General features: G+C 38.5%; 1 protein-coding gene and 1 long non-coding RNA gene across 2 annotated transcripts; both read left to right on the plus strand.

Annotated features, from left to right (window-relative positions):
• The first annotated feature begins 15,602 nt into the window (after positions 1-15,602).
• On the plus strand, positions 15,603-16,805 carry LOC145813873 (disease resistance protein RPS2-like). Its single transcript, XM_082910113.1, has 2 exons — positions 15,603-15,881; positions 15,978-16,805. The coding sequence occupies exons 1-2, from the start codon at positions 15,603-15,605 to the stop codon at positions 16,803-16,805; spliced, it is 1,107 nt and encodes a 368-aa protein (XP_082766239.1).
• A 550-nt stretch (positions 16,806-17,355) lies between these two features.
• Positions 17,356-18,995, plus strand: LOC145819574 (uncharacterized). Its single transcript, XR_014360323.1, has 2 exons — positions 17,356-18,495; positions 18,569-18,995. It is a non-coding gene; the product is annotated as an uncharacterized LOC145819574 (long non-coding RNA).
• Positions 18,996-20,398: the final 1,403 nt, after the last annotated feature.

Here is a 20,398-nt window from a genome sequence, read left to right on the forward strand (position 1 = left end):
CGAGTGTAATTTACCCCGCTCGAGCGGACTTCAAACAGTGTAAAGTGCTAGGAGCACGAATTTCACGCTCGAGCGCCAGTCACCCTGCTTGAGCGTGAGTTCAAAATATGGAATTCCCAAATTTGAACCTCAAGCTCAAAACCAAGTTTTAATGTACTAAATTCGATTCTTTTGGGCTAATTTTCTGAAAAACACTTCAAAACTCATAATATAACATGTTTCAAAGATCAATTTGAGAAATCAAAACCCAAAGGTAGCTCAATTAAATCCAATTTCATGAACATGACTTCAAATGGACATGCATAACTTTAAACAACTTTCAAGCCTCAAATTCATGCTCTATTGAGCCAATTCTTTCAAAAACAAGATGAAATCATGAACTTTAACATAAACATGAACATGCATGCAAGATTCAAGCTCTAATGCAACAATTTAAACCAATTCTAGGCTCAACTTTTCAAATTAGCATGAAACATGCAAGGACTAACTTAAATTCACAATTAAAAGGATGAACTCCTTACCTAAGTTCTCAAATACAAGTCTAGAAGCTCAATTGATCACAAACTCTTCCAATCTTCTCAATTTCCAAGCAATACAAGATGAATTCACTCTAACTCCCTATCTCTCTCTCTCTAGTCGGCAATAACAAGGAAAGAGGCTAATGAAATGTTTTGTTGAATGTATAATAAAGCTCAAATATGTGTTGCCTAAGTGGTCCACTAAGTGGCATGTTGGTAATTAAGCCAACTATTACAATTTAGCTCAATTCAATCTAATTTAATCATACCAAATCACTTTTCAGATAAATACTCCATAAAATCCTATAAATTCTAATGATCATAAAACATCAGTCAATTTCTGGTTCGGCCGCCGATAAGGCCTTCAATTTGCAGTTTAATGCATAAAACACGAACAAATAATTTAAACAGTCAACAGATAGAAATGCATTTAAACTAGCACCTTCAATCAGTTAGTCCAGTATTTCAATCAATTCAATTACTAATCATGTTCAATCTCAGTTTAGCAGTAATCAGTAGGGTTATCAATAATCAGTGGTAAGGGTTGTTATAGTCTCCCCTCCTTAAAAAGAGTTTGGTCCTCCAAACTCGAATTACCTTCATTCTGGAAGAAAACGAGATTCAATGGGAACAATTCAGGATATCTCTTGGCCATGTCATCTTTCCTTTCCCAAGTGGCATACAAGCTACCATGGTTTTGCCAGTCAACTTTCACTAACGGGATCTCTTTGTTTCTCAAATTCTTGGTCCGTCTGTTCACAATCTGAATGGGCCATTCTTCATAAGTGTAGTCATCACTCAGTACTACACGAGTCGACTCTATCACATGAAAAGGATCCTGGAGGTAGTCCCTCAACATAGAAATATGGAACATGTTATGCATATGCTCCATTTCAGGAAGAAGCACTACTTGATACGCCACCGGATTGATTTTCTCAATAATCTCATACGGTCCGACATACCTCGGCGCTAACTTACCCTTGACTCCAAAACGAGTCTGGCCTTTCATTGGTGTCACTTTCATAAAAACGTGATCACCTACTTCATACTCTCTGTCTCGCCTTCTGACATCCGCATAACTTTTCTGTCGGCTCTGTGCAATTTTCAGTCTCTGTTGGATCAGTTTTACTTTTTCTGTAGTTTCATATACAATCTCGGGCCCAAGCAAAGGCCCATCTCCAACTTCTGCCCAGCAAATCGGAGATCGACATTTTCTGCCATACAATGCCTCGAAAGGCGCCATACCAATACTTGAATGGAAGTTGTTGTTGTAGGCAAATTCAGCTAACGGTAGATGACTTTCCCAATTTCCCTGGAAATCAAGAACACACATCCACAGTAAATCCTCTAAAGTCTGGATGGTTCTTTCTAACTGACCATCTGTCTGAGGATAGTATGCACTACTCAATCTTAGTTCAGTACCCAATGCATTCTGTAGGCTTTGCCAGAATCTCGATGTAAATTTCGAGTCCCTATCAGAAACAATGGACACAGGCACTCCATGCAGTCTAACAATCTCATCAATATAGAGTATAGCCAATTTGTCCGCATTATAAATTGTTTTGACATGTAAGAAGTGAGCAGATTTAGTCAGTTTATCAACAATAACCCAAATTGAGTCCATACCTTTACTGGAGCGAGGTAAACCAACAATGAAATCCATGGTGATATGTTCACATTTCCACTCCGGTATAGGTAAGGGCTGCAGTAAGCCTGTGAGTCGTTGATGTTCCACTTTGACTTGCTGGCAATGAAGACACTTTGATACAAAATCAACAATTTCCTTCTTCATTCCCGGCCACCAAAAATTCAATTTCAAATCTTGGTACATTTTTGTATTTCCTCACTCTCTCATAAACCTCTCGTTTGATCTTCTTATGATTTCATAACCATGCAGCTCACTTATTTATAGGTGAGAAGATCCTTACTATGTTGCACTATGCAGCAACCATGCGAACCACGAGATTTCAACTATGCAACTGCCCATGCTATTCACGAAGTTCCTATGCAGCACTATGCTGCACTATGCAACACTGTGCACTAACCACGCCAACCACGAGGTGTGAATAGTTGCCCAAGTTACTATGCGCAAGTTTATTTATATTACACTATGGCCTAGAGGAATATTATAATTACATTTTAATATATTTTTGAGGTGTCACACCATCCCTACCCCGCGGATACCCGACCACATTTCAAATAGCCAAAAAAATTGAGAATATTTAAATTCTTAGTACACTAAATAATTTTCCTTATTTCCGTATATATAAACATTAAGACTTTCAGGATTATTATTTATTTATATTTAAACAGAACCATAGACTTTTAGTATTCCTTTTTATATTTAATTATATTATATATATTATTAATTATATTGGGTCGGGTTTGCATCGAGGGAGGCAATACCCGCCCCCGCTCTACCCGCCCCCGCTCTACCCCCGTTGCGGGTGACCAAAATATAATCCACCCCTGCCCCACGTACGTGTTGGGACAGATAAAATCCGCCCCATTTAGACGGGTATGAACAAGCCTTGCAGATCGGATTAAAATGGTCAACCCTACCCATTGCCCAAGATAAAACTAGGTCAAAAAGAACGTAAAATTATTCTTTTATTTTTTTACATTTTTAATTTTTTTCCTGGTAAATTCAATACCCAAACAAGTTGTCGAGAAAATCATTTGAGTCCGATTAACTCTTTTTGTATAATCCCAGAAGTCAAAGGAGAGAAAGCCGGTACATGATTAGACAAACCCATCTGCATGAGAAGAATTATCTATTGTCTATTGATCTAACCCAGTCCAATTGGCACTGAAACTTGAATTTCTTGGGAAACAAACAGAAAAGTGTCGGAAAATTTCCTATATTGGGCACTTGATGCATCAATAAGGTAGGTATGCACTCAATATCTATTCCTTCAACATAAGACCATCTCCAACCCTTCACTAATTTTTTTCATCAAATTTGATTCCAAAATTGAGTAAAAAGCTTGATTTGATATGCATTTTCCAATTCTTTCATCCAATTTTTATCAAATTCTTTAAAAAAATTCTCCTATTATCCTAAATTTTCCTTTTCATCAAATTTAATGAAAAAAAATCATCTCCAATGTAATCTTTTTAAATTTTCATCAAATTTGAATTTGATGAGTTCTCAATTTGATGAAAAAATGACTCTTCCTTGATTTGGTGAAAGGATTGGAGATGAATTTGAAACACTTTTTCATCAAATTTAAATTTGATGAAGAAAAAAAAAGGTGAAGGATTGGAGATGCTCTAAGCATAATTATGTAGGTTTTAATATGTGTTTTGATGCTTCAAATTGAATCATGTTATATTTGAATATCAATTTTGTCATGGTTTAAATGAATTTTGATCCCTTTACTCCTTTTGCAGTTTGCCCAAAAAGCCATAAAACTACATTTTAAATTTTAAATTTTAAATGTCAAAATTTGACATCTAACAAATCTTTGGAGTTTAACCATGATAGGACCAGAGCTCTATGTATGGTATTTTAGTGACTGGAGGAACATAATGGGATAGTAAGAAGAAGAAGAGGAAGAAGAAGAAGATCACCTCAAGGGGATCAAGCTTCCAAACCCTAAGGTAATGCTTGGTTTATTGGAATGGAATGGAGTAGAATGGAATAATCATTCAACCAAAATTTTCATTCTCATGTTTGGTAGATTTAAAAAAGTAATGAAAAATACATTGCAAATAGAACCATCATCCATCATTCCAAGGGAATGCTCATTCCATTCCAGTAAACCAATTAGAGCAATAAAGCAAATTCTCATTGATTGCATAAAAGTGCCATAAGGCATCTACACCTTTATATAATTAGAACACCAGCCAGGAACAGAAATAACAAGATTACCGGAAAAAGAAATTAAATCATGCCAAAACAAATGGCACATTTGACTCCTAAAATTGAGCATTATCCTACCAATATGGAAAGTAGCCGTATCATTCCCGCACTCTTATTAACAACCTTGTCCTCAAGGTTCGGAAGCAACAGACACTAGAAATTTCTCCCTGAACGAGTGATAGGATTCCCAAGTAGCATCCTCAATTGGAAAGTTATTCCACTGAACCAAAACACCCACTTCTGCTTGATTCTTGCGTTTGACTAATCGTCGATCCAATATAGCTTGGGGTTATTGGATCTTGGTTTCTGCCATCAAGGAAATACCTAATAGTTGCCTTTGAACAACAGGGTGAACTCCAAGCTTCTTTTCAAACAAGAAACATGGAAAACATGATGAATCGTAGGCTATGTTTATTTCAACGTAAAATATTTTACATCCTATTTTTCAGTTTTTGGCAGTTGTTTGTAAAATATTTTCGTAATACTCAAATTGCACTTTCTCTAACTTGCAATGTGGACATTGAATTCATACATGGAGAACCGGTCATTCACCTAGGCTGCCACAAAACCAACGAAGATTGCAAACCATGGTTTTCCCAACTGTTAAAAGGAGTCTTGTGGGTAAGCCAAAAATGACTTACAAAATTTTGGAACATAAGTCATTTTTGAGCTTTTCATGAAAGTTATTTTTGTTAAAAAAAATATTTTACTCACTTTGTGTCCAACCAAACAAAGCAAAATGAAATATATTTTATGGCAAAAAAACGGAACCTTAGTGCCTTCAGGAAGGTCTAACCGATGGGCTACAGGTCCTATACACTCAAGCACCTTATAAGGACCATAAAATGTGGCTATAACTTCTAAGAAGAGCGAACTTGTATGAAAGCTTATTTGTTGGGTTTGTTAGAATAGGAAATAAGTAATTGTATTTTATTCTTATTTATTCCCTTGATTGGTGTAATGGGCTGGCCTATATATTGTGTCTTATGGCACTCCTGTAATTAGTCAGTATTATTAATATAAAAGGGAATGAAATCTAACTCATTCCCTATCACTTTCTTTTCTCTAAAATCTACATGGTATTAGAGCTAGTCAAGCCCTAGCCACCCTATTCAAGCCACACACAGGAGCCACTCAGCCTCTCTCTTCTCCGATAGCCTCTGGGCTAACCAAAGCCCTTCACCTAGCCTCTCTTCTTCACCCAGGTCTCCTGGAATCATCTACCCAGGCCTCGGCAGCACCCCTTTAGGCTTCTAGGGATCTGTCGAGAGCCCTCTTTGGCTCTCTATGCTGTGTCAACTGGACCTCTTGGCTTTCAAGCTCCTGTCGGCAAGCCCTAGGCCTTCTTTACCTGTAACGACAGCCCCTCTAGCTCCCTAGGACACTAGCGCTTGGTCCTCTTCTCCCTAGGTTGCTATCGCTTGGTCCCCTTGGCCACTGTCCCTGTCGGCAATCTCTATCTCTTTTTTCTTTTATGTTTTTAACCTAAATACAAAGCAACCGACACGAAAAAAAAAAAACACTCTGGTGATGTAAAAACAGTACAGATTCTTTATGCCTTTATAGTTACTATTGTGCTTGTTACTCCCCTCTCATCTTCTGGGTTTGTGATTGGCATCGTGTTTGAGGAATTGTATTCGAGGAATAATTAGTAGAGTGTCCATGGCGCATTTGACCAGTGAATCTACTACCTCTCAGCCATCTCAGGGTGAGAGTTCTGTTATCCCTTCCACTATGACTGATTACCTCCACACCGGCCTTAGAATCACCACCTCTCTATTTAATGGTTAGAATTACCTAGCGTGATTGCAGAGTCTGACTATTTTCTTGAAGAGCAAGGAAAAAATGGAATATGTTGATGGGCGGGTTCAGGCACCCAGTATCACCGACACTCATTATGACCAATGGGAGATCACCAATTCTCTGATTATGGGTTGGTTGATCCATTCTATGGTTCCAGAGATTGGAGAGGGCTACTTGTCTATGGACACTGCCCATGATATTTGGGAGGCTGTAGCAACCTACTTACTCCATATAGCGATCCCGGTTTCTAACCCGACCTTTATGGTGTATGGGACTCGGGTCATGTGGTTTCTTGTTGTTGTTGTTGTTTGTCTTTCCCTCCTCTTACTCTTTGAATTTGAGTTTTGAATGCCTTGGGCATGTTTAGAATAGGTTGGTAGTGAGTGGATGCAAGTGGTTGTTGCCCAGAACTTTGGTCTCCCGCTCGAGCGGGTCTTATTGCGCTCGAGTGGGGTTTGCAATCACTCAGTATTTTGTGCGTCTGCAAAAATATTGTGGAAGTGTTTTTCACGCTCGAGCGGGTTTGAGCTCGAGCGGCCCTTCTTGCGCTCGAGCGTCTGTCTAAAGTCTGTCAAATACTGAAAGGGTGCATTCTACGCTCAAGCGAGTCTCTTTGCGCTCGAGCGGGTCTAAATTTTGTGTCTAATGCTCGAGCGTCAAACTCTCCGCTTGAGCGGACTATACATATATCAAATCGCGTAAGTGATATTTTAAATCACTTTTTCTGTCATTTCTCTTTCTCTAACTTTCCAAAACCCTAAGTTGAGAGCTTCTCCCTCTAAAACACTCCCTTTCTCTACATTTTGACCTAGATCTAGTGATCTCTTCACCCCCCCTTCCTTCATTAAAAAGTTGGAGCTTCTCAAGATCTTCATTTTCATTCGAGTGGAAGTTGATTTCGGCATCTTTGGAGTTCATCTCTTGCTTGGCTCGTCTTCTCTTCTTGAGGTAGGGATATTCTACTCATCTTTATGGGTTTTAACATAAATATTGGTCATTTTGTATAAATGGTGGGATTTGGGGATTTTGGGTGAAGTTGGGGTTTGAGATTGAAATGGTAAGAGAGGGGTTTTCCATTTTGGGGGGTTCCATGTGTGTGTGTGGTCTCAAAAATGAAGTTATTGTGTATAATGAGTGAAATTTGGCCTTGGGTGCAATTTTTGAGAAGAGGGGAAAATGCCCTAATTTGCATTATGTAAACAATTTGTATAATTGATGAAATCAATGTGGAAATATGAAATTGGTTTGGAAGTTATGAAATTGAAGGAACATGTGGTTAAATGGTGTAGTTGGATTGATAAATCACTCACCTATGGAAAAGTTGATAATTTATCTGTTTGATAAATTTGATTAGCTGTTTAGAAATAACTATTTTGGGCTATCGGTGGAGGATAGCCATGATTTTTGTAGACATTGCATAATGATTAGGCAAATTGAAACTAATCAATTGGATTGTGTCATTGAACATGACGGTTGGATTAACACACCGTATATGTGATTGAATTGGTCATTGTATATGACGACATGTTTAAATACATTGCATATGTATCTTTGTTTGGGAGGAGATAGGGCATGGACTCCATTGATAACTAAGTTGGCCGGAGTGTCCTGGGTGCAAGTCCCGAAACCTTATTTATTTATGGGTGCCGGTTCCCTCGGACGTAGTTTCGTAAAATGGCAAGATATTAGAAGTGTATAGAAGTGTATAAATGATGTTCATGATCGAAATGTTGATAATATGAGTTGTAGTCTCATTTTGAATTGTTCGGATAATAATGAACTATGTCATGCATTGATTCAGATAAATAGTTGGAAATGGATTGAAATAAGGATGTTAATGTTGATTGGTTATGGTAATGGTATGAGTTGGTTTACAAGTGTTAAACATTTGTCGAATGCTAATGTTTTAGTTAATTCTTATATGTTGTTTAGCATATCTCTACTGGGCATTGGCTCACCCTACTTGGGACACTATTTTCAGGTACAGGAGACATGCCGCCTCCAAGGTCATAGCTTGGATGGTTTAGGGGCTGAAGGCCTCATTTTTGTTATTATATCTTTTGTGTTAAATGTAAATTCAAGCCAAGGGCTTTGTATGTAAAGAGTTAGGACTCTACTTTTGTTGTAACCAAGCGATAACTTGGAAAGCTATAAGTCCGTAGGGCATTTATTTGTTTAATACCTTTTGTAAAGAATATTTTGATGAATATATTATATGATATTTTATTATATTTTTTTTTTGGACTTTATGAATAGATGGTTATGCCTTATTTTTTAGGGCATTACACTCCAGGAAGGGGAACTTCTCACAAGTTTTCAAGTTATGTCGCTCCATTGAAAGGTCGGCACAAGGTGAATAGATTATCCTCCAGTGTTTTATCTTCCTTAGCAATGGGTGGAAATAGCTTGATCACCTTTAGGATTACAAGCATGTCTGTCCCACTGATTCTACTAGTTACCAGAAGTTTGTGACATAAGAGCGGGTCTTCAAGTTCTTGAAAGGCCTAAATGTGGAGTATGATCCGGTTCGTAGTAGAGTATTCGGTATAGATGTGCTTCCTTCCCTCCAGGAAGCCTTTGCTTTTGTGCAGAATGAGGAGAGTCACCATTCTGAGATGCTTCCTTCTGTTACTACTGATCGCTCAGCCTTCGTTTTTGCACCCTCTCGTGGTGGCGACCGTATGACTCGTGGTTCTCATCCTTCCTCTGAGAAGGATAATCTTTACTGTGACTACTATCATCGACCTCGCCACACACAAGGGACTTGTTGGAAGCTGCATGGAACTCCCTCTGGTGGCCGAGGCGACTGTCCTGGTACTCAAGAGGATCGGTCTGGTACTAGAGGCCGCAGGGCCAATGCACGAGCCCATCTCTTAGACACTGTTGAGGCCCCATCTTCATCTCTAGTTATCTCATCTACTGTTGATGTTTCGGGGTTATCTGCGTCGGATTTTGAGATTACTCTTCGCCACTTGCTAGACCGTTGAGCCTTCACTTCTATTATAGGTGCACCCTCTTCTTCCTTTGCCAATTCAGATAACTTGGCTTCCTCTCCATGTGCATTGCTATCTCATACGACTGTACCATGGATTATTGATTTTGGTGCTTCTGACCATATGTCTGGCTTCTCTAATTTATTTTCAGAGTATAACCCCTTCTCAGGTCAGGAAAAAGTGTGTATTGCTGATGATGCCATTTCGTCTGTGTCAGGGAAAGGTTTAATTCATGTCACATCTTTCCTTCTTTTGTCTTATGTCCTCCATGTTCCCAATTTCAGTGTTAATCTTTTATCTTTGAGTCGTATTACCCATGACTTGAATTGCAGCATGACGTTTTTTTCCTAATCGTTGTTTTTTTCAGGACCTTATCACGAGGAAGAGGATTGGCAATGGTAGAGAGAAACATGGGCTGTACATTCTGGATCAGAAAGACAAGCTGGCTCATTCATCTATTCAGTTACCATCCATCAAGGAAGGCAGTTGGTTGTGGCACCGTCGCTTAGGACATCCTTTTTTTTATTACTTAAGCATTTATTTTCTTCTGTTTTTGAGAAAAATAATGTGTCAGATTTTCAATATGAGTCTTGTCAACTTGGAAAACAACACAGAGCCTCTTTTGCTCTTTCTATTAATAAAAATTTAGTTCCATTTTCTTTGATTCATTCTGATGTATGGGGTCCATCCCGTTTTGTGTCTTTAACCGGTCAAAAATGATTTTTTACCTTCATAGATGATTGTTCTAGGGCCACTTGGGTCTATTTGATGAAAGATAAAAGTGAGGTATTTTTTGTGTTTCAAAACTTTTATAAAATGGTTTGTACTCAGTTTGGGGCGGTTGTCCAAATTCTATGTTCTGATAATGGGGGAGGAATATATTGACTCTGGTCTTGTCGCATACTTCACCACTCATGGCATTATTCACCAGACTTCATACACTAATACCCCTCAACAACATGGTGTTGTAGAACATAAAAATCGCCATCTCCTTGATGTCGCCCGTTGTCTATCCTTTGAGATACGGGTTCCTTGATCCTATTGGGGGGAAGCGATTCTCACTGCCGCTTATTTGATTAATTGTCTTCCTACCCAAGTCCTTCACAAACAAACACCTTTTCAAGTTTTGTTTGGGTCTACCCCTTCCGGGTTCTCCATTCCTCCTAAGACTTTTGGCTGTGTTTGCTTTGTCCATAATCGTTCACCTACTCGTGGTAAATTGGATCCTAGGTCTCTTAAGTGTGTTTTTCTGGGTTATTCTGCCACTAAAAAGGGTTATAAGTGTTATCATCGTCCCACTCACAAATAGTTTGTCTCTATGGATGTCACTTTCTTTGAGTCTCAGCCTTACTTTCCAATCCTCCCAGTATCACAGTCATCCCTTCAAGGGGAGCCTTGGTGTGAAGAGATTCCTATTCCACTTCCGCCAGCAGTTGAATAGATAGAGGATGATGAGCGAGCAGTTGTTGAGGAAAAGGAAGTAGGCAAAGTTTATATTAGGGACAAGGACAGATAGCAAGTCACCTGGATGTAAGAGACTACTTTCCTTTCTCTACTGCTAACTTCTTCTCCGGATGAGTGTCCAGAGTCACCCCCTCTCCTAAGAGTCCAGGTAATTCTGATTCTAGTACTTCTATTCCTGCTTTTTCAGATCTTGATGTTCCTATTGCTAATAGGAAGGGGGTTAGGTCATGTACTCAACATCCTATTAGTAATCATGTCTCTTATTCTCATCTGTCTTCCTCATATAAAGTTTTTCTATCTAAAGTGTCTTCTGTGAGTCTGCCTACCAATTTTCAGGATGCTCTCTATTCCTGAATGGAAATATGCCATGATGGAAAAGATGAGAGCTCTTAGCAAGAGTGGCACTTGGGAGTTAGTGGAGTTACCTAGAGGCAAAAATTCAGTTGGGTGTAAGTGGGTGTACACGGTAAAACACAAAGCAGATGGTTCCATAGAATGGTAGAAAGCAAGATTGGTTGCTAAGGGCTTCACTCAAACTTATGGGGTGGATTACTAGGAGACATTTGCACCGGTTGTTAAGATGAATTCTGTGAGGATCTTACTCTCTCTTGCTGCAAATTTGGATTGGCCACTTCATCAGTTTGATGTGAAGAATGTCTTGCTTCATGGAGACCTAGCAGAAGAGGTCTATATGGATATTCCTCCTAGTTTTGCAGATGCTAAGTTCAACGATAAAGTATATAGGTTCCAAAAGTCACTTTATGGGCTAAAGCAGTCTCCTAGGGCTTGGTTTGAAAGGTTTGCTCAAGCTATGCTGAAATATGGGTTCAAGCAAAGTCAAGTTGATCATACCTTGTTTGTGAAACACTCCTCACATGGTAAGACCACAGCTCTTATTGTCTATGTTGATATTGTTCTGACATGATGATGTTGAGAAGATTCCTCGTTTGAAAGAATACTTTGCCAAGGAGTTTGAAATCAAAGACTTAGACTATTTGAAGTATTTTTTGGGCATTGAAGTAGCTCGGTCCAAGGCTGGCATCTTCATATGCCAGAGAAAGTATGTACTTGACTTGCTAAAAGAAACTGGAATGCTTGAATGTAGACCATGTGATACACCTCTAGAACCGGGCCAGAAACTGAGTGAGGATCAAGAGAGATATCCAGTTGACAGGGGGAGATACCAAAGACTAGTGAGCAAGGTCATATACTTATCCCACTCACATCCAGACATTGCCATTGTCGTGAGCATGGTGAGCCAGTTTATGCATGCTCCTAGAACTTCCCACTTAGAGGCAGTTATGAGAATCCTGAGATACCTGAAGTCTTCTCTTGGAAAGGGTCTCTATTTCTCAAAACATGGCCATCTCAATGTGGAGGCATTTACTGATGCAAATTGGGCTAGATCAGTCACTGACAGACGATCAACTTTCGGATACTGCATATTTGTAGGTGGCAACCTAGTCACATAGTGAAGTAAAAACAGAATGTGGTTGCTAGATCTAGTGTTGAAGTTGAATACAGGGTTATGGCTCAGGGTGTATGTGAGTTACTATGGATTAAACTATTGTTGAGAGACTTGGGAATCCATCAGACTAACTCCATGCGACTATACTGTGACAACAAGGCCGCAATCAACACAGCTCATAATCCAATTCAACATGATAGAACTATGCGTGTGGAGATTAATAGGCACTTCATCAAGGAAAAACTCACTAGTGGCATCATATGTATTCCTTTTGTGAAGACTGGAGACCAACTAGCTGATGTTCTCACCAAGGGGGTTAGGGAGCAAACCATTTCATGTCATTCTCAACAAGCTGAGCATGAGATATATCTTCGTACTAGCTTGAGGGGAAGTGTTAGAATAGGAAATAAGTAATTGTATTTTATTCTTATTTATTCCCTTGATTGGTGTAATGAGCTGACCTATATATTATGCCTTATGGCACTCCTGTAATTACTCAGTATTATTAATATAAAAGGGAATGAAGTCTAACTCATTCCCTATCACTTTCTCTTCCCTAAAATCTACAGGGTTATAGCCACAAATAGACCCGATCTCCTACTACAAACTCCCTTTTTATTCAATGTCCGTCTGCTTGTTGCTTCATTCGGGACTGAGCTTGATGTAGATTATTTTTGAGAAGTTGCAAAAGGACATCCCTTTCTCTTAGATCACAATCTACCTCAAATGGAGTTTGTTTGGTAGTTGAATGATAGGTACTGTTATACCACTATTCTACCCATGAAAGCCAGCAAATCCAATCCTTTGGTTGATCACCTGTAAAGCACATCAAATAATCCTCTAAGGCACTGGTTAAACACCTCTGTCTCTGGCCATCTGTCTATGGATGATAGGTTGTAAGATGATCCACAACCACAAATATCACATTCTTCCCTTGTGAGGAAAGAAGGCCTTCTATAAAATCTATAGAGATATCCGACCACACTTTGGTAGGAACTGCAAGTGGTTGTAGCAGTCCAGGGTTGCTACTGTTTCTTCTTTATTTCTCTGGCACGTGTCACATTCTTGTACAAAACGTTTAACCTCCTTCGGCATCCCTTTCCAGTAAAAGACACGAAAGAGTCATTTGTAAGTGCAAAAGTAGCCTGAATATCCAATAGAGGAAGAGGCATGGAACTCGTGAAGTAACAATGGCTTTCGTGGAGAATTAGCAACCAATACAATTCGGCCTTTGTACCTAAGGTCCTTCCTTGCCATCCCAAGTGTAGTGCAGGACAACAATAGGGTCTTTATGCAATTTGATTATCAAAGTTGTTATCGCCACCAAATCGGCTTGTTCAGGAAGTTGAGAAAGAGCATCAGCAAGAACAATCTTTGTCTCCTTCTTGTAAATAATCTCATAGTCATACCCCAGTAATTTAGAGACCCATTTTTGTTGCTTCATAGATAAGATCCACTATTCCAAAATATATTTAATGCTTTTGTGATCAGTTTGTATTTGAAAATGGTGGCCAATAAGGTAAGGCCTATTTTGTCTCACTGCATGACTATAGCCCTCTTTTACTTGTCATATATTGACATCTGTTGATGAAGTGGTGATAATGCCTTGCTAGTGAATGCTAAAGGTTGACTCTTCTGGATTAGAACTCTACCAATTCCTACTCCACAAGCATCACTCTCTACCACAAAGAGTTAAAGGAAACAAGGACAGGAGTAGACGTCATAGCGTCCTTCAATTTGACAAAGGCAGCTTCAGCGTCTGGCGCCCAATTAAATGCATCATTTTGTGACAAGATTGTTAAAGGTGCATTAATTTTTCATAGTCCTTGACAAATTTCCTATAATAGTCAGTTAAGCCAAGAAATCCACGTAGTGCCCAAACATGTTTTGGTGTAGGGCTCTCAACCATAGTCTTTATTTTTGAAGGGTCTACTGCTACCACATCCTCGGAGATAATAGGACCAAGATACTCTACTTTAGGTTGTCCAAAGTTGCATTTAGACTCCTTCACAAATAAAGAATTCTCCTGAAGGAGGGTGAGTGCAATACGCAAATGACATTTATGTTCCTTCTACTAAAATGAACTATAAATGAGAATATTGTCAAAGAATCACCAAAGGAAGTTTCCGACAACTGGAGATGGTGACTGGTCAAGGTGGCCAAATGTGGTTCATGATGGTTGGAGATGATGGCCAAAGGTGTTTTTAAGCTGAAGTGGTGGCCGGAGATGGTTTCTGTCCAAAGTTCGCCACATAGACAACTATGGTCAGAGGTGGGGGTGGTCAGTGGGTGGTGTCTAGAGGGAGTGGAAGATGAAGGAATAAAATTTTCTAAACAAGTGAAAATAACATTTTGTTTTTGTTACAATAATTTTATAAACTATTTACATTTTTTTTAAATGAAAATAACTAAATTAGTTTTTGTTTATAGTTTTTAAAATTTTGTAAACTGAAAAAAAAAATAATATTGATATAAATGTTACCAAACGGGTCTTTACTGATTCCGATAACCAATGCACTCCCTATTAATTTGTGTAAGAACTGAGCAGCTTATTATTAGAATATCTTATGTTATGCAGGGGGTGTTTTTGTAGTCTTCGTTCTTTTGGGTATTCTGTTCCTGAATGGACAAGGTACTTTAGTACTGTTACAGGCTGCTCAAATATTTTATTTAAAAAAAAAAAACCACGCATTGCCTATAGTACATTGACTTGATATTCTTCTAGTACTGACTGCTCAAGTATTGTCTTTGGTAAAAGAATTGATGTCATACTTGACATGAGTATGTATTAAAGATGGTGTACCTTTTAGTTCTGCTCTTTGTCCATCCCTGCTATTATTTTTTCTAATTATTTTATCTTTGTTTTTTTTTTTACCTTTTCTGTTACAGGCTCTGAAATTCTTGATGGCTGAAACAATAGCTATCGTAGGAGCAGTTTCCGCTGCAGTAGGGGCAACAGCAGGAGTGGCCCAAGCTGCTTCTCAAGCTAAGCCTATATTTTGGGATCCACCCATGGAAAAGTGGAGGAGATTCATGATGCTTTAAATGTAGCAGTACATGCACTCAGTTCTATAAGGAAGGATTTCATGAATAAAGTCGAAAGAAACAAGATGAAGGCACCATCTGAAACTTACATGGAATGGATCAACAGGGCAGTGGAGATTGAGAAACAAGTGAAATTTTCAGCAGATAAATATGGAAAACATGGCAAAGAAGAGTCATCTTTTTGGTTTCCTTCATCCTCATATTTCAAAGAAGAGATTATAAAGATGTACAAGGAAATTACCAATCTTCTAAATGAGGGCAACCAAATCAAAGATAAAATTCTGGTTGATCAACCACCAGAAATTGTAGTAGAGAGGAAGGGACCAGATATCAACAAATTCGAAACACTTTGAAAGCCACTAGAGCAGATACTGGATTTGCTGGAAAAAGACTATGTTAAGGGGATCAGAATCCATCGAACAGTGGGTATTGGGAAAACAACCATAATGCTCAACTTGAATAACCATGAACAAGTTGCCAAAAAGTTTGACATAGTCATATGGCTCACAGTATCTAAGAAAAATTTGAGCCGGGAGCATCTGCAACAGGCTATTGTGCAAAGAATGGAAATAAAGACAGAAAGTGCTAGCAATGCTGACAAAGTTGCCCGAAGAATATTCAAGGAGTTGAAGGGCAAGAAGTGCTTTCTACTTTTGGATGATGTCAACGAAGATCTCAATTTAAATGAAATTGGGATTCCTGAAAGCAACAATGGCTGCAAGATAGTATTAACAACTAGGCTGCGTCAATGGTGGATAGGGTGATTAAGGTGACATATTTATCTCTAGATGAGGCATGGAAGATGTTTCAAGATGTTTTAGGAAGCCCAAACTTACTACAAATCAAAAAATTTGGAAATATGCCTGGCGAGTTTCCAAAGAGTGCAGTGGACTTCCACTCTTGATAAAGTAAGAAATACTTTCAGATTGAAAAACACTGAGTACCTTTGGAGGGATGGATTGAATAGTTGGAGGATGTGGCCTGAAAGAGAATTTCAAGGCATTAGGGAAATATATAAATTGTTGAAATTCTGTTATGATGTCTTGGATGATGGCACGTATAAGAAATGCTTTCTTTATGGTGCATTATATCTTGAAGATAGTGACATCAACACAGATTATTTGTTGGAGTGTTGGGCAGCTGAAGATCTCCTTGGCAATGATGATTGCGCAATGAAAGAGTCCATCATGATTGGACAATTAATATTGAGCCGCCTTAAGAATGTATCATTACTTGAGGAAGGTAAGAATGATAACCGTGTTACAATGGGCAAATTCATCCATCAAGTAACCTTATATGTATCAGAAGGTGAACCTGATTGTAAATATCTGGTGAAAACGAGCAAAGCATTACGACAGCCCCCAGTTGAAAAATCTTGGAGTGAGAAGAAAAGGATCTCATTGGGTGACAATAAATTGGATTGGTTACCAGATTCCCCCAATTGTAGTTTGCTTTCCACTCTCTTCCTACAAAAGAATTCGGCTCTCAACATGATCCCCGCATTATTCTTTGAGCATATGAAAAATCTTCAAGTTTTGGATTTATCTGATATAGGAATCAAGTTGTTACCATCATCTCTTTTAATCTTGATCCGACTCAAAATCCTTTATCTAAAACATTTGGTAGAGCTCCCTTCTGACATTATATAGAGCTTGTACATCTTGAAGCACTTCATATTCAGGGGAGTCTAAGAAGCACGGACACGGACACGGACACGTGACATGACACGGATATGACACGAACACGCCAACGCACTAATTTAAAAAAAAAAATACAGGACACGACACGTGGGGGACACGCATGAAATGTATAATTTTATATTTATTATATGTTATATATATGAATGTATCATTTAAAGAAAATAAAAAATGCAATATGAAACTAATTCCTATAAATTTATATGGTTTTTGTTTTATTATTGTATTTGAAGTTGTTTTGTTCAAACTTATAATTAGTTTTACACGTGTCTAATCGATAGACAAGTGTGTTTAAGAGCTACAGACGTGTGTCCTCAAAGTGTTCAAAGAGTCTCCAAGTCTTTAAAAAATATTAAAATATAGGACATGTTTTGAAAAGTGTTGGACATGTGTCGGGGAAGTGTCCAAAGAGTGTCGGTGTCCAACACGGATACGTTACCTTCTTAAAAGTGTCCATGCTTCTTAGAGGGGAGTGGAGTCGATATATACCACCTCATATTGAGAAGTTGATTTACTTAAAGCGCTTGCGAGTATCATTCGCCACCAAGTCTCGAAATGAAAATGCCTCCCAAGAGGTACATTTTAGCTACAATACAATTTCAAAGCTTTCCAAATTGGAAGAATTGGTCATTGATGTGAAATCTCTGGAGCAATGGTCTAATGAGGTGGTAGAGAATATCATAAAAGAAGTGGCTGCATTGCAAGAACTAAAGTCTTTGAAGTTTTCCTTTTTTGATAAGTTTGTAGATGTCATTGAGGTTGCACCTATGACTCTTCGTATCAGCGTTCCTAAAGCTACAATTCTCTTAAGTTTTATCGAAAGTAGTTCATGGAAAGATGTCCAAAGCATTAACTCTTTTGAATTTTACATTGGTTGCCAAAACTCAGAACCTTCGCAAATTCCTGATTTTTTTAGATATGATAAGTATGTCAAATACTCCAATAGTGCGGGTAGCAATTCTCCAATTCTCAGAGTCCTTGCTAAAGCTGATGGATTTGAATTAGTTAACCTCAAAGACATCAAACAGTTGTCAGACTTTGGAATTGCAAGCATGAACAAGGTCCAAGGTTGTCTAATTGAAAGTTGTGATGCAATTGAAACCATAGTGGGTGCAGTGAACGGTGCACTATTGCCAAACTTAGAGCACTTGTACATAAAGAATCTACCGAAGCTGGAAAGCGTTTGTAAGGGCCCAGTGACACCTAGAAGCCTAACTAAATTAACAACTATACATCAGACTTAGATATGATAAGTATGTCAAATGATGGTCAAGATTTTTCCTCCAGGTGTGATTCAACAACTTAATGAAATCCAGTATTTGAAAATTGAAAAGTGCTAAGAAATTGAAGAAATAATTGCAGAATCTGACACTGTTGGTAATCTGAACGTACTGCCAAAGCTGAAGGAGCTGATTCTCCTTGACATGAAAAAATTAAGTGGTGTTTGCACAATTGAGTCACTGGAGTGGGGATCGTTGGAGAAGGTTAAGATTTTTGAGTGTCCCGTTTTGCTTATATTACCTTTCAACAAAGATAATGCAGCAAAGCTGGAAACTATTGAAGTAGAGAAACAATGGTGGGAAGCATTGCAATGGCAGAATGGTGAGGTCAAAGAACGTCTTAAAAAATTATGTACCCTCAGGTAATGTTCATCTTTAATATGGTTCATCTTCATATTATGTGTAGTTTCTTGTCTAACTTGAAATATTTCAGAGGTCATAGATCTCACAGTGATGCTGCTCTCTGAAGATGGTCATGTGAGCTTTCGAAATTCAGCAGCACTGGATCCTTTCTCTCTTTTGCCAAAATTGTTAGTCCCTCTGGCATGGAGCTTTCAAGTTAGTTTGGATGTGATGGTGACGGTGATGGTGACGGTGATGGTGATGTTGTTGTTGTTGGGTGCTTGTTTTGCGTGCATTTGTGTTTGTTCCTTCTTGTTTGTGTCCTTGTCTATGCTACATCAATTTTACATGTATGTATTCATATATGAAAACAGCAGACCTAGTTTCTGTTTTATATGATGTGCTACAGAACAAGACTGTGATCAACTGGCCATATATGTTATCTTTTACTTAGCACACTTCTTTGTGTTCTGTAGCCTTAATTTTAGCCGTTAATTGATATTCTAATTATCTTATCATCCTCATATGCCCTCTACTATGACTCATTTACTTGCCTACTCTATTATCCATTTGACTATAGATATGCACTGAAGCAGAACTGCTTGCATGCACCTAAAAGTGAAGGCGGTAAGATTTTTCTATAAAATGAAATTCCTCATGATTTTTTATTTGATTGTGTACTTCACACTGTGATTTCTTCTTTAGCAGATGAAGGTAATTCAACAAGAATACCCTTTCCTTTATTCTTGTAATGCACATTACGTTTTACTTCTTTTTCTTTTGCTTGTTCATATTTTGTAACATCTACCATGATTACCTTTCCTTCAAGTTTGTGTTAGGGAAAACCCAAACTTTCCTTGAATAATCATCAATGAAAGTAACAAAATAAAGTGCACCACCATGTGTTCTAACTTTTAAAGGACCACAAACATCCGAATGAATCAACTCCAAAATATTTTCTTTTCTAGAAGCAACATTTTTATGAAAAGAAACTCTATGTTGTTTACCCGCCAAACAATGAACACAAGTTTTAAGATGTGTACCTTTCAAACCGGGTAGAAGCTCTTTCTTGAACAAAACTTGTAGCCCCTTTTCACTCATATGGCCAAGCCGCTTGTGCCACAATTTGGTAGAAGTATCATCTTCAAGTGCATTGACAACACCTTTACAAATTTTTCCTTGCATCGAATAAAGTGTATGAGTCTTCTTGCACTTAGCCACTACTAAAGAACCCTTTGTGAGCTTCCATATTCCATCACCAAATTTGTTGTTAAAGCCTTCATCATCCAACTTCCCGATAGAGATCAAATTGAGGCGAGTGTCGGGAACATGCCTCACATCTTTAAGCAACAACTTGCAGCCCAAATTTGTTTCCAAGCAAATATCACCCATGCCAATAATCTTGAACAAACCTTCATTACCCATTCAAACAGAACCATAATCTCCTTCGGTGTAGGTAGTGAAGAAATCAACTCGAGAAGTCACATGAAAAGAAGCACCAGAATCAATCACCCAATTGCTCTCTTGGCCCACAAAATTGATACAATCATCTTCACAAACGACCATGAGATCATCGGTAGTAACTGCCGTTGTGTCTTCTTGCTTCTTATCCACACTTTTGTCATGCCTTTTCTCCTTGTTCTTGAGCTGTCAGCATTCTCGCTTCATGTGCCCTTTCTCATGGCAATAATAGCACTCAATGTCTTTCTTTGAAAAAGAACCATCTTTTGATTTGTCATGGCTTTGATCACGACCATGAGGAGTCTTACTCCTCCCCCTTGTTTTGCTTCGGCCTCTCACAACAAATACTTTCAAATGAGAGGAACCCGCTGATTTTCTTCTAGTTTCTTCATTCAACAAGCTACTAGTGACTTGGTCCATTGTGACAACTCCATCGGGCGCCGAATTACTAACTGTCACAAC

The sequence above is a fragment of the Camellia sinensis genome, chromosome 2, assembly GCF_055761805.1.
Source record: "Camellia sinensis isolate YWXY chromosome 2, ASM5576180v1, whole genome shotgun sequence".
NCBI classification, from domain to species: Eukaryota; Viridiplantae; Streptophyta; class Magnoliopsida; order Ericales; family Theaceae; genus Camellia; species Camellia sinensis.

What these genes read in the sequence shown, in the direction of transcription:
- LOC145813873 (XM_082910113.1), top strand. Translation starts at nt 15,603, where the DNA reads ATGCTCAACTTGAATAACCATGAACAAGTTGCCAAAAAGTTTGACATA. An exon ending in GCAACAATGGCTGCAAGATA is followed by an intron (nt 15,882 to 15,977) that starts GTATTAACAACT and finishes AAGATGTTTTAG; the next exon opens with GAAGCCCAAACTTACTACAA.